General features: G+C 39.0%; 4 protein-coding genes and 1 long non-coding RNA gene across 7 annotated transcripts in view; 2 read left to right on the plus strand and 3 right to left on the minus strand.

Moving 5' to 3' along the window:
- Window positions 1-220: 220 nt before the first annotated feature.
- On the minus strand, window positions 221-5096 carry cacul1 (CDK2 associated cullin domain 1). Of its 2 annotated transcripts, none has more exons than XM_016679080.1 (8): window positions 4642-5096; window positions 4427-4553; window positions 3214-3316; window positions 3044-3139; window positions 2868-2970; window positions 1802-1891; window positions 1582-1720; window positions 221-902 (listed from the first exon to the last, which is right to left on the minus strand). In XM_016679080.1, the coding sequence occupies exons 1-8, from the start codon at window positions 4967-4969 to the stop codon at window positions 863-865; spliced, it is 1026 nt and encodes a 341-aa protein (XP_016534566.1). In that variant the 5' UTR covers window positions 4970-5096; the 3' UTR covers window positions 221-862. The 2 variants fall into 2 exon arrangements, with proteins under 2 accessions (XP_016534566.1, XP_007566995.1); XM_007566933.2 differs by having other exon boundaries at window positions 4663-5092.
- A 2306-nt stretch (window positions 5097-7402) lies between these two features.
- On the minus strand, window positions 7403-14145 carry sirt1 (sirtuin 1). Of its 2 annotated transcripts, XR_001664070.1 has the most exons (10): window positions 13634-14145; window positions 12954-13076; window positions 12604-12839; window positions 12372-12524; window positions 12064-12211; window positions 11902-11981; window positions 10564-10747; window positions 10008-10481; window positions 7620-8228; window positions 7458-7490 (listed from the first exon to the last, which is right to left on the minus strand). XR_001664070.1 is itself a non-coding variant. In XM_007566935.2 (9 exons), the coding sequence occupies exons 1-9, from the start codon at window positions 13983-13985 to the stop codon at window positions 7945-7947; spliced, it is 2034 nt and encodes a 677-aa protein (XP_007566997.1). In that variant the 5' UTR covers window positions 13986-14145; the 3' UTR covers window positions 7403-7944. The 2 variants fall into 2 exon arrangements, 1 of the variants encoding a protein (XP_007566997.1); XM_007566935.2 differs by having other exon boundaries at window positions 7403-8228.
- Window positions 14146-14372: 227 nt separating this feature from the next.
- On the plus strand, window positions 14373-17716 carry dnajc12 (DnaJ (Hsp40) homolog, subfamily C, member 12). Its single transcript, XM_007566934.2, has 5 exons — window positions 14373-14675; window positions 15241-15319; window positions 15852-15991; window positions 16079-16199; window positions 17231-17716. Exons 1-5 carry the CDS (start codon window positions 14598-14600, stop codon window positions 17311-17313), a joined length of 501 nt encoding a protein of 166 aa, XP_007566996.1. The 5' UTR covers window positions 14373-14597; the 3' UTR covers window positions 17314-17716.
- A 2040-nt stretch (window positions 17717-19756) lies between these two features.
- LOC107838023 (uncharacterized) overlaps window positions 19757-23926 on the minus strand; it is an 18414-nt gene continuing 14244 nt past the window's right edge. Inside the window, exon 4 of the long non-coding RNA XR_001664079.1 lies at window positions 19757-19877. This is a non-coding gene — a long non-coding RNA (uncharacterized LOC107838023). The remainder of the gene's footprint in view (window positions 19878-23926) is intronic.
- polr1b (RNA polymerase I subunit B) overlaps window positions 20495-23926 on the plus strand; it is an 11006-nt gene continuing 7574 nt past the window's right edge. Inside the window, exons 1-7 of the mRNA XM_007566936.2 lie at window positions 20495-20671; window positions 21676-21843; window positions 21921-22067; window positions 22182-22314; window positions 22391-22527; window positions 22985-23208; window positions 23563-23734. Coding sequence (XP_007566998.1) covers window positions 20495-20671; window positions 21676-21843; window positions 21921-22067; window positions 22182-22314; window positions 22391-22527; window positions 22985-23208; window positions 23563-23734 — 1158 coding nt within the window. The remainder of the gene's footprint in view (window positions 20672-21675; window positions 21844-21920; window positions 22068-22181; window positions 22315-22390; window positions 22528-22984; window positions 23209-23562; window positions 23735-23926) is intronic.

Raw genomic sequence — 23926 nt, forward strand, 5'->3', positions numbered from 1 at the left:
TTAACTTTAAACAAGCTCCAATTTCCTGCTGAAAAGTAACTTGTAAGTTAGTTTTGTCTTGTATAAGACATTTACACAAAAAATGGACCAGAAATCCTCAGTAAAATTTGGGTTTTTGTAGTGAAGGAGCATAAAAGAAGCTGCTGCATTCAACAGAAAGTTTAGTGGAAGGAAAAAAAAGTGTTGCAGGTGAGCATTAATAAAAATAGCTGTAATTTTCAGAAAAACCTAATTTGATGCTTTTATTAAATCAATACAATTAAATTCTTTACATCCATCACTCTGTAATTAATCAATATAATTTACAAGTTTCATCTTAAATTATAGAAATAAGTTAACAGCTGATGTTAAGATGCACTGGTAACGGCTGATCGGTGCAAACGTTAAAGGGAGGAAGCAGCCTGAATGAAAAGAATCGCATATAAAAGTTAAATATCTTCTGCTCCTCTTTGGCAAACGTTTTATTTTGTTAGTAATGTATTAAAGGCAACATAAAAGTAGATAATTACAACAGAGGTCTTACGGGGTTTTTTTTTTCTGTAACAAGCGATTCGTGGGATTTAAACACAAAGATTATGGTTAGCAGCAACTAGAAAGTGTTTATTAGCCCCTTCTGTATCAAACATTCACAGGATTTCAGAGGATTCAGAGAGGGAAGAACCTGTATGGAAGTCTGAGAGTGTCGATTTTCCCTCCCGTCCATCAAAATGAAAAACGTTGCGGTCGTTGTGTTGTTCACAGTGTTTTTGTGGCCTCGCGTCAACAGAGATGAACGTGAGGCGTTGTTGAATGTGTATTTAGAGCAGCGAGTGAGATCAATCTGTAGGAGGCACAGTAGAGTTCTGCAACAGAGCTGGCGCCATCAGGAGTCTTCGCTGGCACGTTTGCGGGATTGGTCACCCCTGGAGACGGAAAACAAAGAAAAAACATCAGTTTCCGATTTTTTCCTTCAAATCCTTTTTTTAAAATTTCACAAACATTGTGGCCTAAATATAGCTCCGTAGATGCGAGTCGTGAGTTCAAGGCCTTACTTAACTGGTGACTAGGGTTAAAATATTTTTGGGTTTTTCACTATAGTTTTGACTTTTTTTTGTCTAATTCAGATAGTTTTAATTCCTTTTTAGAGTGCAAACACACCATTTGTTAAATATCTTTTTAGTTTTTAATTTTTTCATACTTTGACATTTTTTAATTCCACACCTAAAAAGGAATAAAGTATTATGATTAAGTAGTACAGGTAATGAACACTCGGCAGACGAGAAAATTTTCAAAAAATATATTCAGTTTTTGTTGAATACATTTTTTCCAACTTTTGCAGTTGCCATTTTGTGAACTAGCGTAATTGCCGCCATTATGGAGTGCCGTAATTTGTTGACAGCTGGTGAAAACTGCCGTTTTTATTTATTTCAATTCACAAAAATGTTTTTTTGTTAACTATGACAACCTTTCTGGTGACTGTATTTTGATTTAAATTATTTATATTTTTGTGTTTTTATGATAGAATCCTTTGAAATGCCTTGCTGGTGAAATGCGCAACACAAATAAATTTGATTGATTGGTGTGAAGTGGAGGGGAACTAGCCGTGGAAAGCCTTTCATGGAGAGCTCCATCTGCAGCTTCCGGTCGCGGTCGGCGTAATCGTGCAGCTGGGACTCCACGGTGGGGGGGTGGATCTGTGGGATGAAGCTGGAGAAGAGGGCCGGAGCGAGCTGGGCCCACTCTGACACCGAGACAAAACATTTATCCATCAGAAAGACGTTAAAGTTTATGATCTCTTCCGCTAAAGACGTTGACTGGCCACCTGGTCGCAGGCTGTAGAGGCCTTTCACCACGCTGGCCATCGTCGACGGCTGCACTTGGAATGGCATGGAGTGAGCTTTAATGAGCAGAGCTGGAAACAAACAAAAACTGGAAAATTAACAGACGGCTGGGGCTTTAGGAAAGCATTCACACCGCTTTAGCTAGAAAAAAACATTTGCTCTGTCATCCCTTCCCGACAAAAAAAATTTAATCTTCTTTATTGAGTCGGTTAAAAATAAAAACATTTTGTTGATTTTATTTTTTAAAAATTATATTTTTGGGGACTGGCATTACTTTTCAACTGGTGTCCAAAAAGTTTGGACACCCCTACCCTAGATACGAATAAGGTTTGTTGGCGAATAAACAGCATCATAAAAGCCAGGGTATGGAACTAAATTAGGGCCACATAGTTTGCTCCTTTTTTAAAGGTAAAAATAAATAATAAAATAACAATTTTGACCAAAAAAAATAAAAAATCGAAACTACTTTTAAGATTCAACAGTAGTTTTTTTCATTTTCAGACTTTTTCCACATTTTTCCTCCACGTTCAGTTTTTTTTTTTTCCAGTTTCCAAATTCTTTCAGTTTCAAGTTTTTTCCATATTCAATTTTTTTTAAAGACTTTATAGCCCCAAATTGGGACCATATAGTTTGCCCTCCCCACAAAAAAAAGATTGAAACTGAAAAGAAACTTTTCAGGTTCAAGAATTGTTTTCTGTTGCAAATGATATTTTTCAGTTTCAAAATTCTTTCAATTTCCTTTTATTTACTTTATAATCTCAATTTAACTCCATAGATGTCAATCATAATTTCAAACCTCCAACACTTCAGGCCTCTCCTCAAACATGGCAAGAAGTTTTTAAATCTTTTTTTTTTTAGTTTCAAAATTATTTTTGAACAAACTTACTACCCCTAATGTAGCTCCATACAAAGGAACACAGTAGACCGCACAACTTTGTTTTGTTCCATCACATAAAATAATCTAAAAATATATTAAAGTTTGTTTTAGTGTGACAGTGAAAAAGTTTAAAGGGTATGAAGACTTTTGCAATAATCACGTTCACTCACGCATCAATTTGCTTAGATGTTCTTCTGCAACATGGTCTGCAAACAGCTTCATCAGATCCTCTTTAAGGTCTCGGTTCAGTTTTGACTCAATATAGAACTTGTTCTGAAAATATTGAAGAAAAAAACATTAAAACCAGCTTTAAAAAAGTTTCTATGTTGTTACAGATAATACCTACCAAGTATATAAACACTGGAACGATACACTGAAGAGACGCCAAGTACTGAGTCAGAGCGATGTTGAAGTTTTCAATCAGGTTCTCAGTTGGGCTAGCCTACCAATAAGCAACATATTTTAGTTTTATTCAGTTTTACCTGGTGGTAGTTCGCTGGATTTGGGTTTTCTCACCTGTAGCTGTGTGGAAACCTGCTGCAGGTGAGCAGTTATCTTGGAGGTCAGGTCGCTGTAGAGCAGCTCAGAGTGCTGCTGGCAAACACACTTGTAGACGTAACTGAGAAAACAAGTCAGGGGTAACAATCAAGTCCCACATTGTAGTTGATCCAGAGACAGCTTGGCGCCCTCTGGTGGCCAGAGCAAGTTGATACCAGAAAATAAAAATGAAGAAATCTGCAATAATCTGGTTACACAAGTGTTTAAATCTTTAAGTAATCCTTTGCAGTAGTGTCTTCTGTTAATTATTAATTTTTTAACAAATAAATCAGTGAGCAGATGTGACCCTAGTTACCATGGCAACAGAAGGAAACCAGAAAGATTGTAAAAAAAAAATCACTTTATGTTGCATCTAACATTTTTGCAAGTAAATTTTAATTTAAAAAGTTGTAGTTTTGTCCTAATTTGTTTAATCCTTGAATTATAATCTGCGTAAAATCAATGCAGGTGCCAAACTTTAAACATCCTTGCTCTAGCATCTCATTAAAATAACTTTAAAACAACAAGATGTACATTTTTGTGTGGTTCTGTAACAGTTTTAAAGTTGCAGCATGGAACTTAAATCTTTTTTCTTTTCTTTTCTTTTTTTTTTTTTTACATATTTGTTGAAACTGTGATAGTATAATAACATGAGACAGATAATCTGTAAAAAAAACAACCTCCCAGTGCTAACTAGAAACAGCCAATCGGAGCAATGAGGCAGATACTGTTGTTCCTCAATGGTTTTTCTGCATTATCTTTCCCTCTGCTGTGGCACTAAATTAATACCTACATCTCCAGGTTTTCTTTTGTTGACCGGATTGTTCGCAGCTACAGACAGAATGTTAAGGAATCGTCTTTTTGCCCTCCAGCGTGGTGCACATATACAAAATTTCCAGATAAAAAGAAAACATACAAGGGTTCCAAAGGCTAATTTTCATGCTTCTGGTAGGACACAGACGAGCCAGTAGAATGGAAAGTTCGCTACATCAGAACTTATTCTGCAGCTTTAAATCTTTGTTCACTTTGGTACCAGTGTGCTCTCAGAAAGTTGGAGGAATAACCTGCGATTTATCTTACTGCCATTTGTTTTAATAAATAACATAGACTAGAGTTGGGGCCCCCAAATCAATCCCCCCTCCCTGGGGCCTCAAGGTATTTTGGACCGGCCCTGGTCTGCATCCAGTCTTACCCGTAGATCTGAGCGTAGGAGACCGAAATGTGGTCCGAGAAGTTCTGGATCAGCAGGCGGTCTATCGCCTCCTCCAGGTTGGGCCAGTGGTTTTTCCGGTAGTCTTCTATTGCCATCGCATTCAACACTGGGTCAAGGGAGAAAAGGGTGGTCAGTCACCTGAAAGTACCGCTTTAGCGGTAAAAACAGAACCTAGAACCGAGCTGCAGACGGACCGCGGCTCTTCGGGCCCTTACGAAACTTGGAAGTGGAGTCGAGTCTGAATTTGTCCTCGGTGCTAGCAGCCGAGCAGTCCGGCTCGCTAACTTCGCTGCTCTCGCTGCCTGTGTCCGAGTCCATGAACTTTGACCCGCGGGGACTACCGGACCACGGTTTCGCTTGCCGCTTCGCCGGTTCTCCCCCCGGTACCGTTGGACAAACGGGCTCAGGAGCTCCTACTCCATCCGGTACCTGGCTGCTAAGCGCCGCCCTGACTTTACCACCGCAATAGTTGTGGTTGTGGTCGTCTTTAACCTCCGAGCTGTCGTCCTCCATGGCCTCCATCTTGACGATAGCAATTGAGGGCCAGAACCGAGCAGAACTACTGACACATTCCGACAGAAACAAGCGAAAACAAACAAAAACTCTCAGCCGTTCTCGGTGCTGTGCATCCCTCTTTCTGCTCTAAGCTCACATTTTACGACAGTTTGTATCGCAGGACAGCAGAGAGGACGATGGGAAATGTAGTTCCAACCTGTTGGGTTGGACCATCTGCTGTCGCGCCAATAAGAGACAAAAAGAGACAAAATGAACTGTGTTCGTGAATCAAATTAAATCAACATGTAACGCAGTGTTACTTACGAAGTACCTGCACCTTAAATTACCTATGTAAATATAATAAAACACTAATAAAAATAAAAATTAGGAAAAACATAACTTGCTAATTTATATTTATTTATATATAAAGTGAGTAAAACTAAATATATTTCCCTTTTGGTCAGAAGTAAACTAATAATCTCTTTTTCAATTTATGAAATAAATATATCTCATATATATTTATATCTCATATATATATATATGTATGTATGCATGTATGTATTTTAATTTCTGAAAGGTGGCAACCCTAATTGCCCAGTTTGTTTCTGAGGACATGACAAAGTTATTTCTAGATTTTTGGTGTTTCAACTACCAAGTATCTCCGCTGTGTTGGATTTTGAACTTAGTTAATTTGAACATTATGGAGTTTTGAAATGACTATTTTCCCCCCCACAATAACATTTCTGAGTTTTTTTTTTTGGCAAAAAATGTACTTTTTTTTGTCTACAATGTCCCTAATACGCCGTGGTAAGACGCAGACACGTTACCTCCATGTTTATTCACATATCCCGCTCAAAAGCAGTATAAAGCAGTAATCAACATTCGTCAAAACTAAAAATCATATTTGATTGGATTTAACCACCAATAATTAAATTTTTGTTTTTGTATGGTTTCTGTAGACATTTTAAGGCCATTATGAATAAAAATTAAAACTTGTATCTCCACAGAAATGTACAAACTTCGTCCAGTCAACATGGATGCAAAACAGCTAGTTAGCATTGATGTTAGCAGCTAGTTAGCTAGCCTCAACGGTCTCGAGTCACATCTTGGGTGTGACTCAAACGTTTGCCTGACAGGAAATTCCTGAGAAGAAAAAGTAATTAATAGAATATGCTAGATTAAATTGTTCTGTCCCAACAAAATGTAAGATCTGTAATTAAGATAATAACGGCCACTATTTAAAAAATTAAATTAAAACATTCTAATGTCTTAATTTAAGATACATTAAGACTTAAGGATGCGTGGATACCTTGTTTTAATTCAGTCACATTTTCTAAATAAGTTTTTATTTTTCATGCGGAGAAAAGATGCCTTCAGCGGAGAAAAAAAAAATCGCAAGAGCTTTCTGTTTGTTTTTTACTCAGAACCCCAGAAAAGAAACAGTTATGATATAAAAACATTTCTTAAAATCTGGTTTACAAAACATCATCCTCCAAAAATCATACGTAATGTTTTGCTGTAGCCAATCTAACAGGATTTTAGCTCCGTTTCCCTCTAAAACAAAGAGAGGCAACAAAACCGGATGTTGTACAGGAAAGAAAAAAGTGCTGGTTTCCCATTAGAGTATATTTCTACAGCTTACAGCTCAATATAGCCAGACCTCTCCTCCATATAAAGCCTCTAGTACAACTTTATACAAATTAAAAACTACCATCTACCCGTTAATGAGTATGTCTCACTCCCAAATATAAAAATAAGAGGCTTGACCAGAAAAGTAGCTGCCCAATGAAGACTTTAAAGGACAGGACGTACAAAACCACAGATGAGTGTGCAGGTAAAATGTTCTTTGGTTTGAAATTAAAGAGTACTGTTCCTCATTTCCATAATTTACCCAAAGAAAGGAAAGCTGAACTTTAAACTGCATGCAGGTTAACAAATCAGCAAAAAATGTGCCTGAAACTTTTGAGAATCCAGTAATAAACAGGCAGCAGGCTTCTAAACGTACACGCTTCCTAATCAGAAACCACTGTTAAAATCAGAGTGATTTAGGAGCCAAAGCTCAACATTATGACTGCGAATCAGGGCCATTGTAGATGGGTAATAAAACATTAAAAGGTGTAAATTTTCACCAAAAAACTCAAAGTTTTAGATTAATCTCAGAAGTTGTTTAGAAAGAACAAACACGGTCATTTCTGAGCTTGAAAAGTAAAAAAAAATAGCTAGAAAAATGCTGAAATTTTAGATTAATCTTTGAAATTTTCTAAAAAAAAAAAAAAAAAAATAAAACTTGGATATTTCTGAGTTTCAAAAGTTGGAAATTTGCAAGAAAGAAGTCATACATTTTGAAATTATTCTGAAAATATTTCTAGAGGCAACTTGGAAATGTCTAGAATTTGGACTAAAATTTCCTAAAGTAAAAAACTTTTAACTTTTGAAACTCCAATTTTTCAAAAGTGTTTATGGAAATTTCCGGAATTGATCCGAAAATTTTTGGTTTTTTTTCTAGTAACTTTTCAACTTTCCAAACTCAGGAATTGCTGAGATTAACCTCAAAAAAGTTTTTCAGGAAAATTTTAAACGTTTCAAACTCAGAAATATCATTGATTTTTCTAGGAAAATTGTGGGATTTACCTCAAAATTTCAGATCTTTTTAAAGCAATTTTTAAGCTTTCCAAACTCAGAAATTCTATCGTTTTTCCCATCAACAGTGGCTGTAAAACGGCGTCATAGAACGAAGTGTTGCAGGAACAGAGTGGGTGAATTTAAGAGAAAAAATGGATGCAATGAAACGAAACCAAACAGCTCATGAAGCTTTCGACCAACCCGAACAAGAAGAGACCTGCTATGTTTACACACATGTGTGTGATGCCATTTTATGAAAAAATAACGGTAAGTATGACAGCCAAAAATATAGAAACATATTTATGCGTCTTATATATATATATTTATATATATATATATAAAAACCCAAGAAGACAGTTAGTGCTTTGTGAAATGTACGCCTAAAGATGTGTGATCCTCTCAGAGTGTTCTGATGTGAAGTCTGTCTGCAGAGTGGGCGTGGCCTCTTCGTTTGGCGGTAACGTGTCTCTGAGGGGCGCCTCGTCGCCCGTGGGCCGGGCGCCGTCTTCGGCCTCGCTGCAGTCCTCCGGCCCGTCCTGGCTGCAGTCGGAGCCGTCGCTGTCGCTCCCGCAGGAGCTCGACGTCTCGTCCTCCTCAGAGTCGGAGTAGACCTCGGCGCCGTGGAAGATGTATCGATTCGGTGCTTGGAAAAGGTACTGACCGCCTGCAGAAAGCCAAAACAATGCCCAGAGTGACATTTGGAGATGATCTGGATTTTTTTTTTAAAGCAAATATTACAACTCTTCATAAATATTACCATCCAAGTGCCTAAAATATGCATCATATTACAGCATATTATCCATTATTTTAGTAATTAGTTATTGTGATGATTAATCGGATGAATTCTGAAGATTTATTTATTCCCTTAAAACTGCAGAATGTAACTTTTATAAAAAAATATTTTTACATATTTGTTGAAACTGTCACCATGTCGTGACAGTATAATATAAGAAAATTATGAAAAAATCCAGCTCCTCTGCCTTCTTCCAGTGCTAATGTGAAACAGCCAATCAGAGCCAGGAGGCGGGTCTTAGCGCTGTAAATCACTCTACCTGCTAGTTTCCCCTCCCCTCTGTCATGAATGCTAAGGCTAGTTAATATACAGTTAAGTTCTTTCTCCACCGTCTGCACATTTATTAGGGATACATGAGGGTGATTGACAGCGCTAAGCCCCTCCTCCTGGCTGTGATTGGTTGTTTTTGGTGCGTTTCTACAGACAGCAATAGTATCACAGGAAGGAGGTGGAGAAGATTGACCTTTTCACAGATTTTCTGCCTCATAAACTTGTGTCACAATGTTGTGACAGTTTTAATAAATATGTAAAAAAAATTTAAATAAGTTACAAACTGCAGCTTTAAGTTTATTTTAAACATTAAAAATACACAAAAATATGAAAATAATAAAAAACAACTCCTCTTTTTAAATAAAAAAAACTTATAGCCTGAAATGTAACAACACAGCATTAATTTAGTGAGTGTTTGATCATAAAACAAAAAAACTAAAATCTCTACTTGACTTAACATTAATACAAAGTAGAGCTGATCTGTTTATTATTTTTTGGTTTAACTGATTCGATAGCTAAATATACCTAATTTTATTTTTTTAAATAGGATTTAAAATAGGTAGAGCTAAAATTACGACACTTTTGCCTAAAACATATTTACAGACAAATGTGTTTTTACCTTTAGTATAAAATGTAATTTTTTGTGCAGCTTTGGCTTATTTACTACTCTGATCTTATTTTTTTTAACCAAATGAGAGAATAACAATCATTATAGGAGCTACTTCTAAGTGCAGCACTGGTAAAATGGATTAAAAGAAAAGTAGGCCTGTTACAATAAATCAGTTATTCACGTGATAAATTAAAACAATAATTTCCTGGGTGTGCTGTGGTGGCTCAGGGGTTCAGCACAACCCACATATGGAGGCTTTAGTCCTCGACGTGGCCGTCACAGGTTCGATTCCCAGCCTGGCGACCTTTGCTGCATGTCTTCTCCTTCTCTCATTACCCTGTTTCCTGTCAATTAACTATCAAATAAAGGCCCCTAGAGCCGATAAAACCTTAAAAAAAAAAAAAACACAATAATTTCCATTTCTTTTTCCCATCTTTCTAAAAAAACGGATGACAAAAGTCTTCATTTTGGTGCTTTGGTCTCAACTACCCATTTGTTGTTTGCAGAGACTCCATAACTCATTTTATTTGTTTTTTTCTTATTATTTATTGTGGATATTTAAAATGGCTTCCATTGTTAAATGTTCATTCAGAAAGAGCAGGACCTTCTTAAAGTGACAGAGACCCGATTTCAAGGCGTTAAAGTCAAATTTTATATGTATAATATTTTGTAGAACAACTGAAGGTAACATAATTAATTGATTTTTCTGTAAAATATTTGTTGGTGAAATACAGCACCGCTGTGATCTTTGCTGCATGTCTCCAACTCACCATCAAGCCGTTTGCTGATTGGACTCCTGCTGACCCGACTCATCCAGTATCGCTTTCGATTGTCCGGCTTTGAGGTTTGAATCTTCGCCTCGCCTGCCTCGTCTTTCGCCGCATCCTCTCTCTGAGGCTCCGGCGACTCGGCGGCGTCCGCGCTTTGACTCGCCGTGTTCGAACAAGGCTCTGACGGCGTTACGGTTTGCGTGACATTCTCGCTCTGTGTCTCCTCTGGAGGTTTGTCCGTCGGGTCAGTGGAAGCCTCGTCCGGCGGCGGCGGATCTGCTAACCGCGGCGGTTTCTCTGTGATTTCGTTGAGGGTTAGAGTGTTGAAGCAGAGCTGCTCGAAGTCTCCGCCCAGCCGGTGGCAGAGTTCGTTGATGATGCCGTCGCAGTCGCCCAGCAGCTCCACGTCAAAGTTCAGATGAGGCAACGGCTCCCTGTTGATCAGAACCTGAGGCACTTCATGAGGAATGGAGTCTGGACGGGAAACGAAAAAACAGAAATTACGGCACCAAAAACCTTCAACAGACAGCAGGAAGAAGATTCCGGTAAGACCTACTCGGAATGAGGGCGACCGGCCGGACTTTTAGAGACGAGCCGATGACGATCAGAAGGTCGACTTCGTCTTTGTCCTGCTTCATGGCTCTGTGGAAAAGTTCTGGAAGATTCTCTCCAAAAAACACGATGTCAGGTTTCATGATGGCCAGAGGAATGTCCGAACACCGGGGGCAACGGGGGACGACCTGCAGGAAGACTTTGGTTATTCATTACAGCTCATTAAGAGTTTCCATGCTGGTTAAAGCTGCAGTATGTAACATTTATGTAAAATATGTTTCTAACATATTTGTTAAAACGGTCACCATATTGTGGCGTTACAACATGACAAATAATCTGTGAAAAGATGAGCCCTGAGCTGCTATTACCAACTGAAGAAACGCACCAAAAACAACCAGGAGGCGGGGCTTAACGCTGCCAGTAAATCTTGTGTACTCGCTGCTAAATGTGCTAATGGTAGAGTAACAACTTACCGTTACAGGAAAGCTGTTTATCCACCAACACTGGTAGCTATGCTAACCAGCCTTTGCATTCATAACATGATATGCTAGCTGCAGCGTAGCAGAGATGAAGGGAGGATTAAGACCCGCCTCCTGGCTCTGATTGGTTGCTTCTAGTTACCACTGGGAGAAAACACAGGAGCTAAATTTCTTTTTCACATATCTGTCTCAAACTGTCACAACATAGTGACAGCTTCAACAAATATGTAAAAAAAAAAAAAAGCTTTTATATAAGATACATACTGCAGCTTTAAGCCCTAAAGTATAAACAAGACGAGTTCACAACTGATTTTTTTAAAGGGCTCTCAATATGGAAGCTGTGAAAATGAGTCTGGGTAGGACTGCTACGTCTTCACAGAATCAGTAGCTATGTTTCTGTTCAATTATCATGCAAAGCTTGAGTGAATTTTAAAAATGTCACAGAACAAAAACAAACAAAAAATGAGGATACTCTGCATGGGTGGGATAAACAGGAAGTAAAGATTGAGTTTCGTGCCTCTGGTAAGGCACAGACCAGTAGATAGGAAGGTCATTAACTCTTGTTCAGGGAAGCTTAAAAATCATTTCAGGAAGGTGTAAAATACTTTTTCTGCAAAGTTGAAAAAGTTATTTTAAATGTTGCTGTTAAAACTTTTCTAATGCAACGCTACAAAAAATTTAAATAGTAAAAACAAAAATCATAAATGGAAACGCTGTTTATGACAGTGGGGACCAAACGTTTTGCACTCCAGGCCAAAACTGGCAAGTCGAAAACATTTTTATGCCAAATTAAAAACACAAAATGATTTTGCCTAAGGCGGCAGTTTTGAACAGACTTGAACCGGTTTTTAATCAATAAATACCTGATTGAGGATGTCAGCCCTTATCGCCTCACAATCCACCTTGTATTTACAGACAAGACACGATGCAGTAGCAAATGATCCTGAAATGACAAAAAGCAGTGTATTTTTTTAAATCACCATATAGAAACAGCTTACAGAGCAGGAAACAAAATAAAAACTCACCATGGCACTGGATGATTCGCTGAACTCCGGCCACTTGCTCCAACGTATCAATGTTTTGAGTGTAATTGCGAAGCAGCTTCCCTTGTTTATCCAACATGGATATAAATCTGTGACAGGGCGACGGCTGGAACTGACCAGGGAAGATCTCCTGCAAGAAAAGGAGCACATTCAACATTAACTGAATATAAATGCCCATATTTACCTTCTACTACCTTCTAACATTTAAAATTTAACTAAGTTGCTGAATGATGAAACTTGTTAGCAATCATTTATCATTGTAATAAAAAGATGAGAAGGCATGAACAAACCTTAGCAAACTTGAAAAAGGGTCTAGGGTCTCTTCTGAAATATTCAATATCAAACATTGATTGAGGATCTGGAAGATCAGGAAAATCTACAGCAAGTCGCGCATAAATTCCATCTCTGGAGCGAAAGTCTGGTATTCCACATGAAACGGACACCTAAAAACAGACACAAAATAGATATTTTTAATAATAACATTTTAAATTAGACATTTTAAAAATAAGTACAAATACATACACCAGCGCCAGTCAGGACTAGGATCCTTTTGCTTTCATGAAGAAGCTTCACCACATCTTCCAAGGTGTTGATATCCTTTCGTTTTCTTCTTTTTGGAGGCTCAGAGATGTTGATGATTATCTGCCATAACGTCATATCATCCAGGTCTGGGGGGAGGATGGTTTCAGGAAGCAGATCCCTCAGAATGGCCCGTGGATCCGTCTCTCTGATGTGCTGCTGGATGTAACTGTACGAACCTGTTGACAGATAAAACATGACAGAAAAGCAAGGGTTAATGTCATTTAGATTAGTAATAAACATAATAACTAGAACTTTATGGTAGGAAGTGACAGTAAAATTCTCCAAATTACTTATTTGCGGTTGAGGAGTCCAGTCACTGGAGCTTGCATGTGAAGATCTGTCATCTTCCTCATCAATGTGCTCTGGTGTGACAGCAAGACCATTGCGAAGCAGATCGTTATGTCCAAGAAAATCTGAAAAGGGAAGGGGGGAAAAAAGGCTGAAACTGACTGGTAAATGGTCATAGTTTGATACAATGAAATAATCTATTAAAAAAATGACTCATCTACTGGTACAAAAAGGTGAATTAAGCAGCGACATATTAGAATATGCAGTAATATAGTCTTATAATTGATAAAAACTATTATAATTACAATATCTTAAAAGTGTCCAAATTATGAGAATGAATTACAACACCTTTATGTAAAGGCAGTGCAGCAGGATGCCTTAAAGAAGGTGGATCTCAGAAGAATGGTGTACAGAATTTAGTGCTACACCGGCTAACTGACGCAAAGTTAGTATCCAAGTTTATTGCCATTGAAAAAGTTATCTAAATCACAAGTCCTGCTGAAAGCTTTCCGTTCTTCCTCAGAAAACCTAATAAAAATAATAAAAATGCCAATACAAAACTTATTTAAGAGAAGAAAATAAACACAGTTTCGCTTTCGTAAAAATCTAAGTAGCTAGCCGGTGATTTGATTGAGTTGGTAAGCCAACCAGCGTTGGAAGGGATGTCCATCGCTCTACATACCGGCACCTTCCTCAGTTGCACCAAAGGCGGTGCTGTCGCCTAATTTCCCAGATGATTTAAGCGGCTCGGAGACCGGCAGACTCAGTCCATTGTTGTCCCCGCCTCGCGATGCCGGGGCCTGCTCCACCGCCATCATCACCGGCTTCGCTTCCTTCTTCTCCGCTGGCTCGGCACAATTCCCCGCCTCTTCCCGGCTACCAATGGCCGCCGAAACGCAGGAGATTGTGTCCGTTTCTATGGCTCTAGGTCCGTGGTTGGTCACCGGATTGATTTTTGACCTTTTTGCGATAGGTTCGTCCATCTCAGAGGTGCCTGAACAAGCCGTTCCGAGAGCGTTCTCTCTGTCCGCCATCTTCAGCCCACAGACCCGCTGCGCAGCTCCTTCGTCTCGGACAGCTGGCGTCACGTGACTTGCTCTCCGCCAGTAAGGACGAGCGGAGCGTCCCCATTGTGCGTCGGTGACATTAAACCACAACAAATTGGTGTTGCGTTCACATACTCAAAGAAAAATACGTCAAAACCATAAACGAATCGCTAAAACTGTGCTAAAATGGGATTGAATCGCAAAATTCTAGCCTTCCGATGAGGGAATAGTGATTGAGTTAATATATTTTAATTGATTTCAGTTGCCCTACATGCACATTGGTTTTCTAAGCATAAAACTAATGACAAATTCATATTTATCTTAAATGTACTTTTAGCTCAGAGGTTTTACCGAAACACTTGAATGCAACATACGTCACTCGAGAAAAGGACAGACACGTTTATTCAACTGAAGAGATTTGATTGACATTCTTATCAGTTTAATGTCTCTTTAGTGTAAACATTTTTATCAGCAATGCTATAAAACGTTTGGGGAGAGGCCGAGCTAGACCAGTCCTTGAAATAAACAGTTGTAATCTGACAGAGCTGCATGAAGTTGCGATAAAAAGCGATCATAAACGTTTTTCTAAGCCACTCGTAAATGGAGGCTATTTTGGGTCGTAAACCTGAAGACTTGGAGGATTACTACGGGTTGTTAGGTTGTGATGAACTGTCATCGGTAAGTTCCCAGTGGATGACTCGGGGCTCTGTCTATTTGCTGGAACATTACGTCTTCGCTTGACAAATCAAAACACGTTTCTTTAAATACTAATGCAGAAGCATAGAGTATTGGATGAATATTATTGATAAATAAATTGTTATTTAAAGACTCAGTTTGTTGTTCAAAGTGAATTTATGTGAAACCTGTTGCTTCACGACATAAGAATCGATCTTTCGCAAATCAAATAAACCTTTTACAGATCAAAAACTGTATTTGAAAGACTCTGCTATTAGAAGAGAATAATTTAATCCTGTTTTGAAGAGTCTACATTTTGTAGTTTTTAAACTAGAGCTTGAATTCATCATCTTAGTATCTGCTTAGAGACGTGGATCGTGATGCTCTGTGCAGGAACCATCTCTTGTAGCAGTCAGTGTTGCAATGAATCTGAAGAGGCCTCTGACTGAAGACCGTTGCTATGTGATGGTCTGATGATACTAGCAACTCAATTTCCAGGCATCAGAGACAATATTCTACAGTATTATTGAAATGTGTCTGAATTGTTTTTGTGTATGTTTTCTTAAAGACTGAGCAAATTGTGAATGAATACAAGATCAGAGCCTTAGCATGTCACCCAGATAAACACCAGGACAACCCAACAGCAGGTGAATCTCATATTAACTTCTCTTCAACTGAAGATATCTGTTAATTCATTGGTTTTTCTTGTGATTCTATGAGATACACCAGTGTTCTGCAACCTTTGCAATACATAGAGCCACATTTATGAGTTTCAAGACACAAAATTCCCTTGTTTATCCAGGCTCTTTGAAAAAAGATATCTTATAATTTTTGACAAATATCAACTACAGTAAATAATAAATAATAATTTGATATTTGCATATAGTTTCCAGCCTAATAACAAGAAAAATAGATATAAATAAAAAAATATGGTACTTTTAGTGTCATTCTGTTGTGGAAATAAAAAGAAAATATTTCATGAAAAACTGAAAGATACCTAAAACTTGCATTTTATCACATCTATTTTTGAAACTTTGTCATTTTAGTCAAAGTTTTTATGGGCTTCCAGGAAATAGCATAGGACACTTTATTTTTATTATTATTTTTCTTTAACATTTTAGATTATTATTAACATGTCATAGACATAATTATTCTAAGAGTTTTCTTTCTTCTGCTCAGTGGCTGATTTCCAAAAGCTGCAAGAAGCCAAAGAGGTTCTGTGCGACGAAGCCAAACGGAAAAACTACGACCTGTGGAAAAGAAGCGGGATAAGTATTCCCTTCCAGGAATGGCGGGCCCTGAATGATTCGGTAAAAACGGTACGAAGCGTCTTCAATCGCTGTAGGTTTCCAGGTTTCGCTGCAGCTGCAGTTAACTAACTGACGCAGCTTTTTTTGTGTTTGCAGTCGATGCATTGGGCTGTGAGAACCAAGAAGGAACCGATGCTGGAGTCCTGCCAACCGGGAGATCCGGCTGCTTTACAGACCGATGAAACATCGGAGAATCCTTTAAATGAAACAGCGTTATGTAAGTAAATAACATCAGGTGTTTGTTTTTTTTATTACTTTAATAAATATATTTAAACTTGTCTGCTAGCCCAAGTGACAGTTAAATACACAGAATAAGAATCATCTTAGCCGCCAACTTGTGTGACGAGTGTTCTAATCATATGGACTATGAATTCAGGTCAATTCTACAACAAAATGTTAAAGCCAGGTTATGTTTTTTTTAAAACTGTGACAATAAAGTCAAAATATTGTAAAAAAAAACAAACAAACAAAAAAAAAACAGTCAAATACAGTCATAATTATATTTTAAATAATGTGAGAATAAAGCTGTACTCCAAAAACCAACAAAAAATAAAAATGAGAAATGTTGAGCATTTTGTGAAGTTAAGCTTTGGTATCAGTTTTACAGAGAAGGAAATACTCCATCTTCTAACACTTTAGAATAAAATGATTATCAAAGCTTTTTTTATCATTAAAGCAACTTTTTTTCACAATTTTTAGATGTTCTGGTAAAATTTCATCTTTATTCCTCCAATATCATTACTTTATTCTTGTAATTGAGCAAAAAATCATCATAGCATGGCACTAATATTCCGCCATATAATCCATAAAATGGACGACTGAAATAAAAGCCACTTTTTGAAAGTGTTTCTGTCATTTTTTTTATTTTGTTTTTAGAAAATACTGAAAAAAAATCTGAGATTTTATTTTTAAGTCAAATTCATGCTGTGACCAAGAACCAAGCATCTTCAAAGAATAAATGTGGATGGTGGAATTTAAAATATGCACACCGCACATTTCAGATTTTAATTTGAAAATGATGGAATTTAAAATATGCACACCACACCTTTCAGATTTTAATTTGAAAATAATCATATAATGTTTGAAAACAATGAGTACTCTTCATTCCATTTCATAGTTTGGCGCTACTTTGTGTGTATCAGACAAAAGTGCAATAAAATACGCAAACATGGAACGATGAAGGGATATTTATCTTCATTTTCACATCATTGTCTACCTTGAAATAATCTCTTTTTTTCCCCCAATCAGGTGATTTTTATCATCAGCGTTTCCGTTGGGCCTCTGACTCTCCATCATGTCTGCTGCAGAAGTTCAGAAATTATGAAATATAAATGAATTGGCATTAAAAGCTAACTCTCGTTACTCTCTTTAAGTATTTGCTTCCTGCTGTTTTCAGGCGTTCAGCTGCTGAAGTTTCTGCCTTCTTATGAATATGTAGCTTGTGTCTATGGTATTAAAGATATGTGGATGTGGATGTTTCTGTTCCAAATGGATAAATATGACATGTTCCTTATTTTATGTGATAAAATCAAAATGTAAAAAATTATTTTTTAATGTTTTGTGTAACTTTTGATGTTAATGCTGTGAATATGATACATTTGGTAGGTTATGTTTGCTTTTTTTCCCCATATTTGTCTCGTCTTTTAAACTAAACAGAGGAATTTCAGCTTTTTGTTCCACTGACTCCTGTTCAAAAAGGTTTTGTTTCTCAAATAAACTACAGTTTCAATGTGATTTATTATTTTTTCATTCTTTAGTGTGAATTTGAAATTATGTTTCAGGATTAGACATTACTCTATTTGGGTTCAGGCCAGAATGATAGCTGCTGCTGATCTACATCAACTGAGCGCAAGATAATTTGCATATATGTAATTAAAAGAGAGTAAACTTGTATTTTCTTTATATCTTTGCTTACCAGAATTAACGGTGATACCAATTTTTTTACACAACACACACCACATGCAAATATTAAAAAATAATTTGTTGGTAGTGATGTTTTTTAAAACTTTAATAGTTAATATTTTTTTATTATATTCCGTTTTATATTCTTTTACAGATTTCTCAACAAAGATTATTTTTGTAAGGGTATTTCTCAACAAAAATGCAGTTTGGTTGTATTACTGTGGAATTGTGACCGGTGGGTATTTGGGTTGCTGTCCAGTTGGGGGCGCTTTGGAACCAAGAAGCTGCAGTGGTTTTGAGTAGAAAACGTGAGGTTCTTGTTGCTCCTAGACGCTTTATTGCTGAGGTTGGGTGGTAGTTAGTGAGGCGGTGTAAAAACATGAGGTGTGGACGCAGTAAAAAGACTGAGTCTCGCTGTATTACTCAGGCTGCGCTACAGCGTCTATTCACAGGCGCGATCCCACTACTGAGCGGCACGGGGGCTTTGACCTGCTCCGTTCCCGACCTGGGCCGATGCACCCCTCCTTAGGCGACCTGGTGGTCCCGGGCTCCCCCAGGAGCACCATATCGATACCGAGCTTAGTGCGGACACCCGATCGGCATAGTCCACTGCAGCTCAGAGCTCCTGAGCTCAAACGATCCGCCAGCCTCAGCCTCCCGGTAGCTTGGATTACAGGCGCGCGCCACCGCACCCGGCGAAAGCTGCCTGCGCTCAGCGGACATTTACCCTTCAGTAGGGTGACGTCATTGCGTACCGCCGTCGCCGTCTGCTTGATCGCAACCACCACAGATTGTACTTGCTTTATTAAAGACACTTAACTTACGACAGCGTATTAGGGCCATTGTAGGTCGAAAATAAAGGAGTACATTTCCGCCAAACAACTCAGACATTTTATAGAAAAAACAAGTACAATTCTGAGCTCCAAAAGTAAAATATTTGCAAAAATAACCCTACAATTTTCTCTTTTTTTCAAGTGCATTTTTTACTTTTCAAACTAAAATTTTCAAGTCTCTCCGATTAATATAAAAATGTCTGAGTTTGTTAGCGGAAAGATACAATTTTTTCTACTTACAATGGCTCTGGCATGGGAGTTAAGTGTTTTAAATGAATGACAAATAAATAGTATTCTCCTGTTTCAAGTGAAAAAGGAAAATATTTGGTGGTTGCGATCAAGCAGACGGAGGCGGCAGTACGCAATGACGTCACCTTACTGAAGGCTAAATGTCCGCTGAGCGCGGGCAGCTTTCGCCGGGTGCGGTGGCGCGCGCCTGTAATCCAAGCTACCGGGAGGCTGAGGCTGGCGGATCGTTTGAGCTCAGGAGCTCTGAGCTGCAGTGGACTATGCCGATCGGGTGTCCGCACTAAGTTCGGTATCGATATGGTGCTCCTGGGGGAGCCCGGGACCACCAGGTCGTCTAAGGAGGGGTGCATCGGCCCAGGTCGGGAACGGAGCAGGTCAAAGCCCCCGTGCCGCTCAGTAGTGGGATCGCGCCTGTGAATAGACGCTGTAGCGCAGCCTGAGTAATACAGCGAGACTCAGTCTTTTTACTGCGTCCACACCTCATGTTTTTACACCGCCTCACTAACTACTACCCAACCTCAGCAATAAAGCGTCTAGGAGCAACAAGAACCTCACGTTTTCTACTCAAAACCACTGCTGCTTCTTGGTTCCAAAGCGCCCCCAACTGGACAGCAACCCAAATAACCACCGGTCACAATTCCACAGTAATACAACCAAACTGCATTTTTGTTGAGAAATACCCTTACAAAAATAATCTTTGTTGAGAAATAAAATAACATAAAACAAGCGTACGTTAAAAACATTTAGTTAGTATTAATCTTAATATTAATCTGATAGGTAAATCTGCGTATCAGTGTATAAATGTGCGCGCTTTTGTGAATGCGAATGAGTGAATGTGACTAGTGTAAAGCGCGTTGAGTGGTCAAAATGATCAGAAAAGCGCTATACAAGTTCGGTCCTTTTACTATTTACTAAAGGTATAAAGATTAAACTTTCAGTATTTATTAATATCCTTAATATCACAGGTGGCAGAATAGCCAAAAATTGTACTCAAGTAAGAGTAGCACTACTTCAACATATTTTTACTCAATAGCCGTCCAAGAATTTAATCAAGTAAGTGTAAAAAAGAATTTGGTAAAAAGTATTCAAGTACTGACTTATTATTATGACTTAAACAAACTGAAACCTGGAGATGTAGGTATTAATGGTTTAGTGCGGTGCGCCACCGCAACTGGAAAACAGTGCAGAAAAACCGCTTATGTTTCTGTAAATATAATATGAGGACAACATAACAAAGATTGTTTGTAACAAATATGTCATAGTCTGATCAAATTTCAAACCCCAAAAATGTTAACCATTCTCCGAATGAATTCATCATATAATTCGCTGACTATAAAATTATTTGCCAACTTATTTCCACTATAAACTGATTTAATGTATTGACCGGATGGAGTCGCAAGTGAAAGTTTATTAACCATCACAAGATGGCAGAAAAGGCACAACGAACCTTCCTGCTTCTCTTCCGGTGCCTCAGACATGTGCTTCCGGTGTCAGCAGGTCCATGTGGTAAACAAGCAGAAGCAGAAACATGGAGCCTTCTGATAAGTGGACGAATTTGCCTCATGGACCGAGTTTGAAGAACCTGACGGACGGAGGCTTCGGGAAGCTGAAGGACAAACAGCACCCCGCCGTCCAGGACCTCACCAAAGCCCACATCGAGTCCTTTAACCAGGCTGTCACCGAGGGACTCGCTCGGGTCGTCCTGGTGGGTCACCGGACAATGAATACGGAGTTATTTAGCTTAAGATGCTAAATTATATCGATTCGTCACTCAGCTCTATTAAAAGCGGGTGAAATCATTCTGTGTAAAATTAGAGCAAATTGAAACCCAAACATAATTTTTCATAAAGTTATTCCAGTTGTCCACTCATGTTCTCCCCTCTGCCAGACTAAACTTTACTTGTTTTAGGTTATTATATTATTATTATTATTATTATTTGGTGGATTCGAGAAAACTTTGTGAGAACATTTTTTTTTGTAAATTTGTTTATTGTGTTTTAGCATCTAATTTGAGCAGGAATGTGATTTGTTTGGTGACAAGAACATGATTTGCTTGGATTGTTTTAGTATAATTAATATTTATTATTCTTAATCACTTCTATATTTGAGTGGAATTAATCTGTAAAGTGTACACTTTATTAAACTGAATTGATAACTAATTAAATAACCTTTCCCCACTATTTTAATTTGAGATTCAGCTGTAACAGAAAGTTATAAACGGAGTTGGACGATATGGCTCTAAGATGTATCACAATATTAGCATTTCATATCAGTCTATATCAATATTGACTTTTATTGACTAGTTTTTTCCTTTAAATATCTGAAATACAAGAAAGGTTACTAGATGTAATCTTTCTTGTTTCATCTGGTTTTTACTCCACTCTTTTGATTTTTATTTTTACGCAGTTGTGAGAGACGGAGGAGAAACTTGAAACTGCTGCTGTGCCAATTACTCAGCAGGTTGTTGCTAGGCAACCACAGAGTGAGAGAGTTAGTCGATTCCACCAACCTAGCTTAGCTACCTTTCCTCTGCCTACATCACCCAGAATGCCGTAAAGTTCAGGATTGGCATTCAGTGAATATTGAATATTTCCTAGACGTGTTATACTGATATTATGTCTATCCCGCTATATATTGTTATTGATGTATAGTTATTAGCTATGAACTGGGGGTCGTCCATGTTTGGTTTTACCCGGTGTTTCCTCTCAGGCCATCCCGCCCCTGGAGTTCATGTTCAAACAGAACAAAGTGACCCTCGCCTTTGTGGAAGCCTCCATCCACAACCCAGTGGTCACCAAGGGCAGCATCTGCACCGAGATGAAGGTTTACCCCGCAGAGTGCCGAGGCAGGAGGTGCTCCTACAAAGGAAAGCTGGTGGTAAGGCCCCGTCCCTCAGACCAGGATCAAAACAGAGACCTTTGACCTCTGTTTGACGGTGCGTTGTGTCGTTTTAGGCGGACATCAGCTGGGCAATCAACGGCATCCCGAAAGGCATCATCAAGCAGTCCCTGGGTCAAGTGCCGATCATGGTGAAGTCCAAGCTCTGCAACCTCCACGGCTTGTCGCCCAAGGAGCTCGTAAAGCATCATGAAGAGGCAGAGGTTTGCTACGCCGTCCGTGATGTCATCGTCAACCATGACGGCCAATCAGATTCAAGCTTTAAAAGCAAAGGAGTTGTTCCAGTCAAATCCCACTAATTGTCTTTGACCTGGCAGGAAATGGGAGGTTACTTCATCATGAACGGGATCGAGAAGGTCGTCCGCATGCTGATACAGCAGAGGAGGAACTATCCGGTCGCCATGTCCAGGCCCAAGTGGAAGAGCCGCGGTCAGGGATACACCCAGTACGGTAAGGATGCAGAGCCACGCCTCCTTTAAAAGCAAGCGCCGCCCCTTTAAGAACGAGCCCCGCCCCCTGCTGGCAGGTATCTCCATGCACTGCGTGAGGGAGGAGCACTCGGCCATCAACATGAACCTCCATTACCTGGAGAACGGCACCGTGATGCTGAACTTCATCTACCAGAAGGAGCTGTTCTTCCTGCCGCTCGGCTTCGCTCTGAAGGTAACACACCGATCCAGTACCGATCCGATACCCGCACCGATCCGATAACCGTATCGGTAAAGATAAAATTCTACTACATGTGTCTGATGCATGAATGCAGGTCTATTCAGTCTGATTCTGTTTATTTTACGTTGTATTTATAATTCCTAATTGCACTTTCTTGGTGTGTTCAAGAGTTATCAAATAACTTGTAATCCAGTGCATTTATATGACGGCGCAAAAAAACTATTTTTTTTAGATTAATTTCAGAAATTTGATAGAAAAACTTGGAAATTTATGAGCTCCGAAAGTAAAAACTTTGCTATGAAAAACAAAGAAATTTTGGGATTAGTCCCAAAAACATTTCTACAAATAAAATAGAATACTAGACGTCAGATATCGGTATTGGAATTGGAAAAAGTGGGTGGGTGCCCTCCTGATTTTAAGTTTGTATTTTTGTTTGCCTCTCGCTGCTCAGGCTCTGGTGGACTTCACAGATTTCCAGATCTACCAGGAGCTGATCAAAGGCAGCGAGGACAACTCCTTCTATAAGACCTGCGTGTCAGAAATGCTGCGCATGGTGTCGGAGGAGGGCTGCACCACCCGCAGCAAGGTGCTCGACTACCTGGGCGAGCGCTTCCGGGTCAAGCTGAGCGTACCGGAGTGGTACACCAACGAGCAATGTGCCAACTTCCTGCTAAAGTAAGCACTTAATATAATGTACGAAGAACTTCTTTAAAAGGCTTTCATGTCTTTTATTTTAATTTTGAGGATGAGTGGTTAGAGTAGGGGTGTCCAATGTGTGGCTCGGGGGCCATTTGTGGTCTGATTGTGTGTGGCCCTTCACTTCAGTTCAAGAATAATAGCAAGCCAGTTTATCAGATAATACTTTTTTGTAATTTAATGCTGTAGAGGTGCAGCATTGAGTTGTGTGTCGCATGCGGGGCCCTAAACTCTCCTCTGTCTCAGTTCCCGGCTCGGTGACATCAACTCCCTGGGAAGAGCAGGAAAGTTATGAAATTAAAATGATGGTGAAACTCTGCGTTTTGTGTGCAGCGAATGCCTCTGCATCCACCTGAAGTCGGACCTGGAGAAGTTCTACCTGCTGTGCTTCTCGACCCGGAAGCTTTTCACCTTCGCCAAGCAGGAATGCATGGAGGAGAACCCGGACAGCCTGATGTGCCAGGAGGTTCTGACTCCGGGTCAGCTCTACCTCATGTTCCTGAAGGTCAGACCCGCCCGCTCTTATTTGGGTTCTTCCTGTCTGCTCTGTATCCTTCCTTCTTTCTGGCTCTCTTTCCTTCATCTCTCCTCTCTCCTTTCCCTCTGTTATCTTGTTTGTCTCCTTTATTTCTATTTTGATTTCTTTCTTTCTTCATTCCATTCCTGTTTTTCCTTCCTTCCTTCTGCTCTGTATCTT

The sequence above is a fragment of the Poecilia formosa genome, unplaced genomic scaffold, assembly GCF_000485575.1.
Source record: "Poecilia formosa unplaced genomic scaffold, Poecilia_formosa-5.1.2 Scaffold201, whole genome shotgun sequence".
In the NCBI taxonomy this organism is placed as follows: domain Eukaryota; kingdom Metazoa; phylum Chordata; class Actinopteri; order Cyprinodontiformes; family Poeciliidae; genus Poecilia; species Poecilia formosa.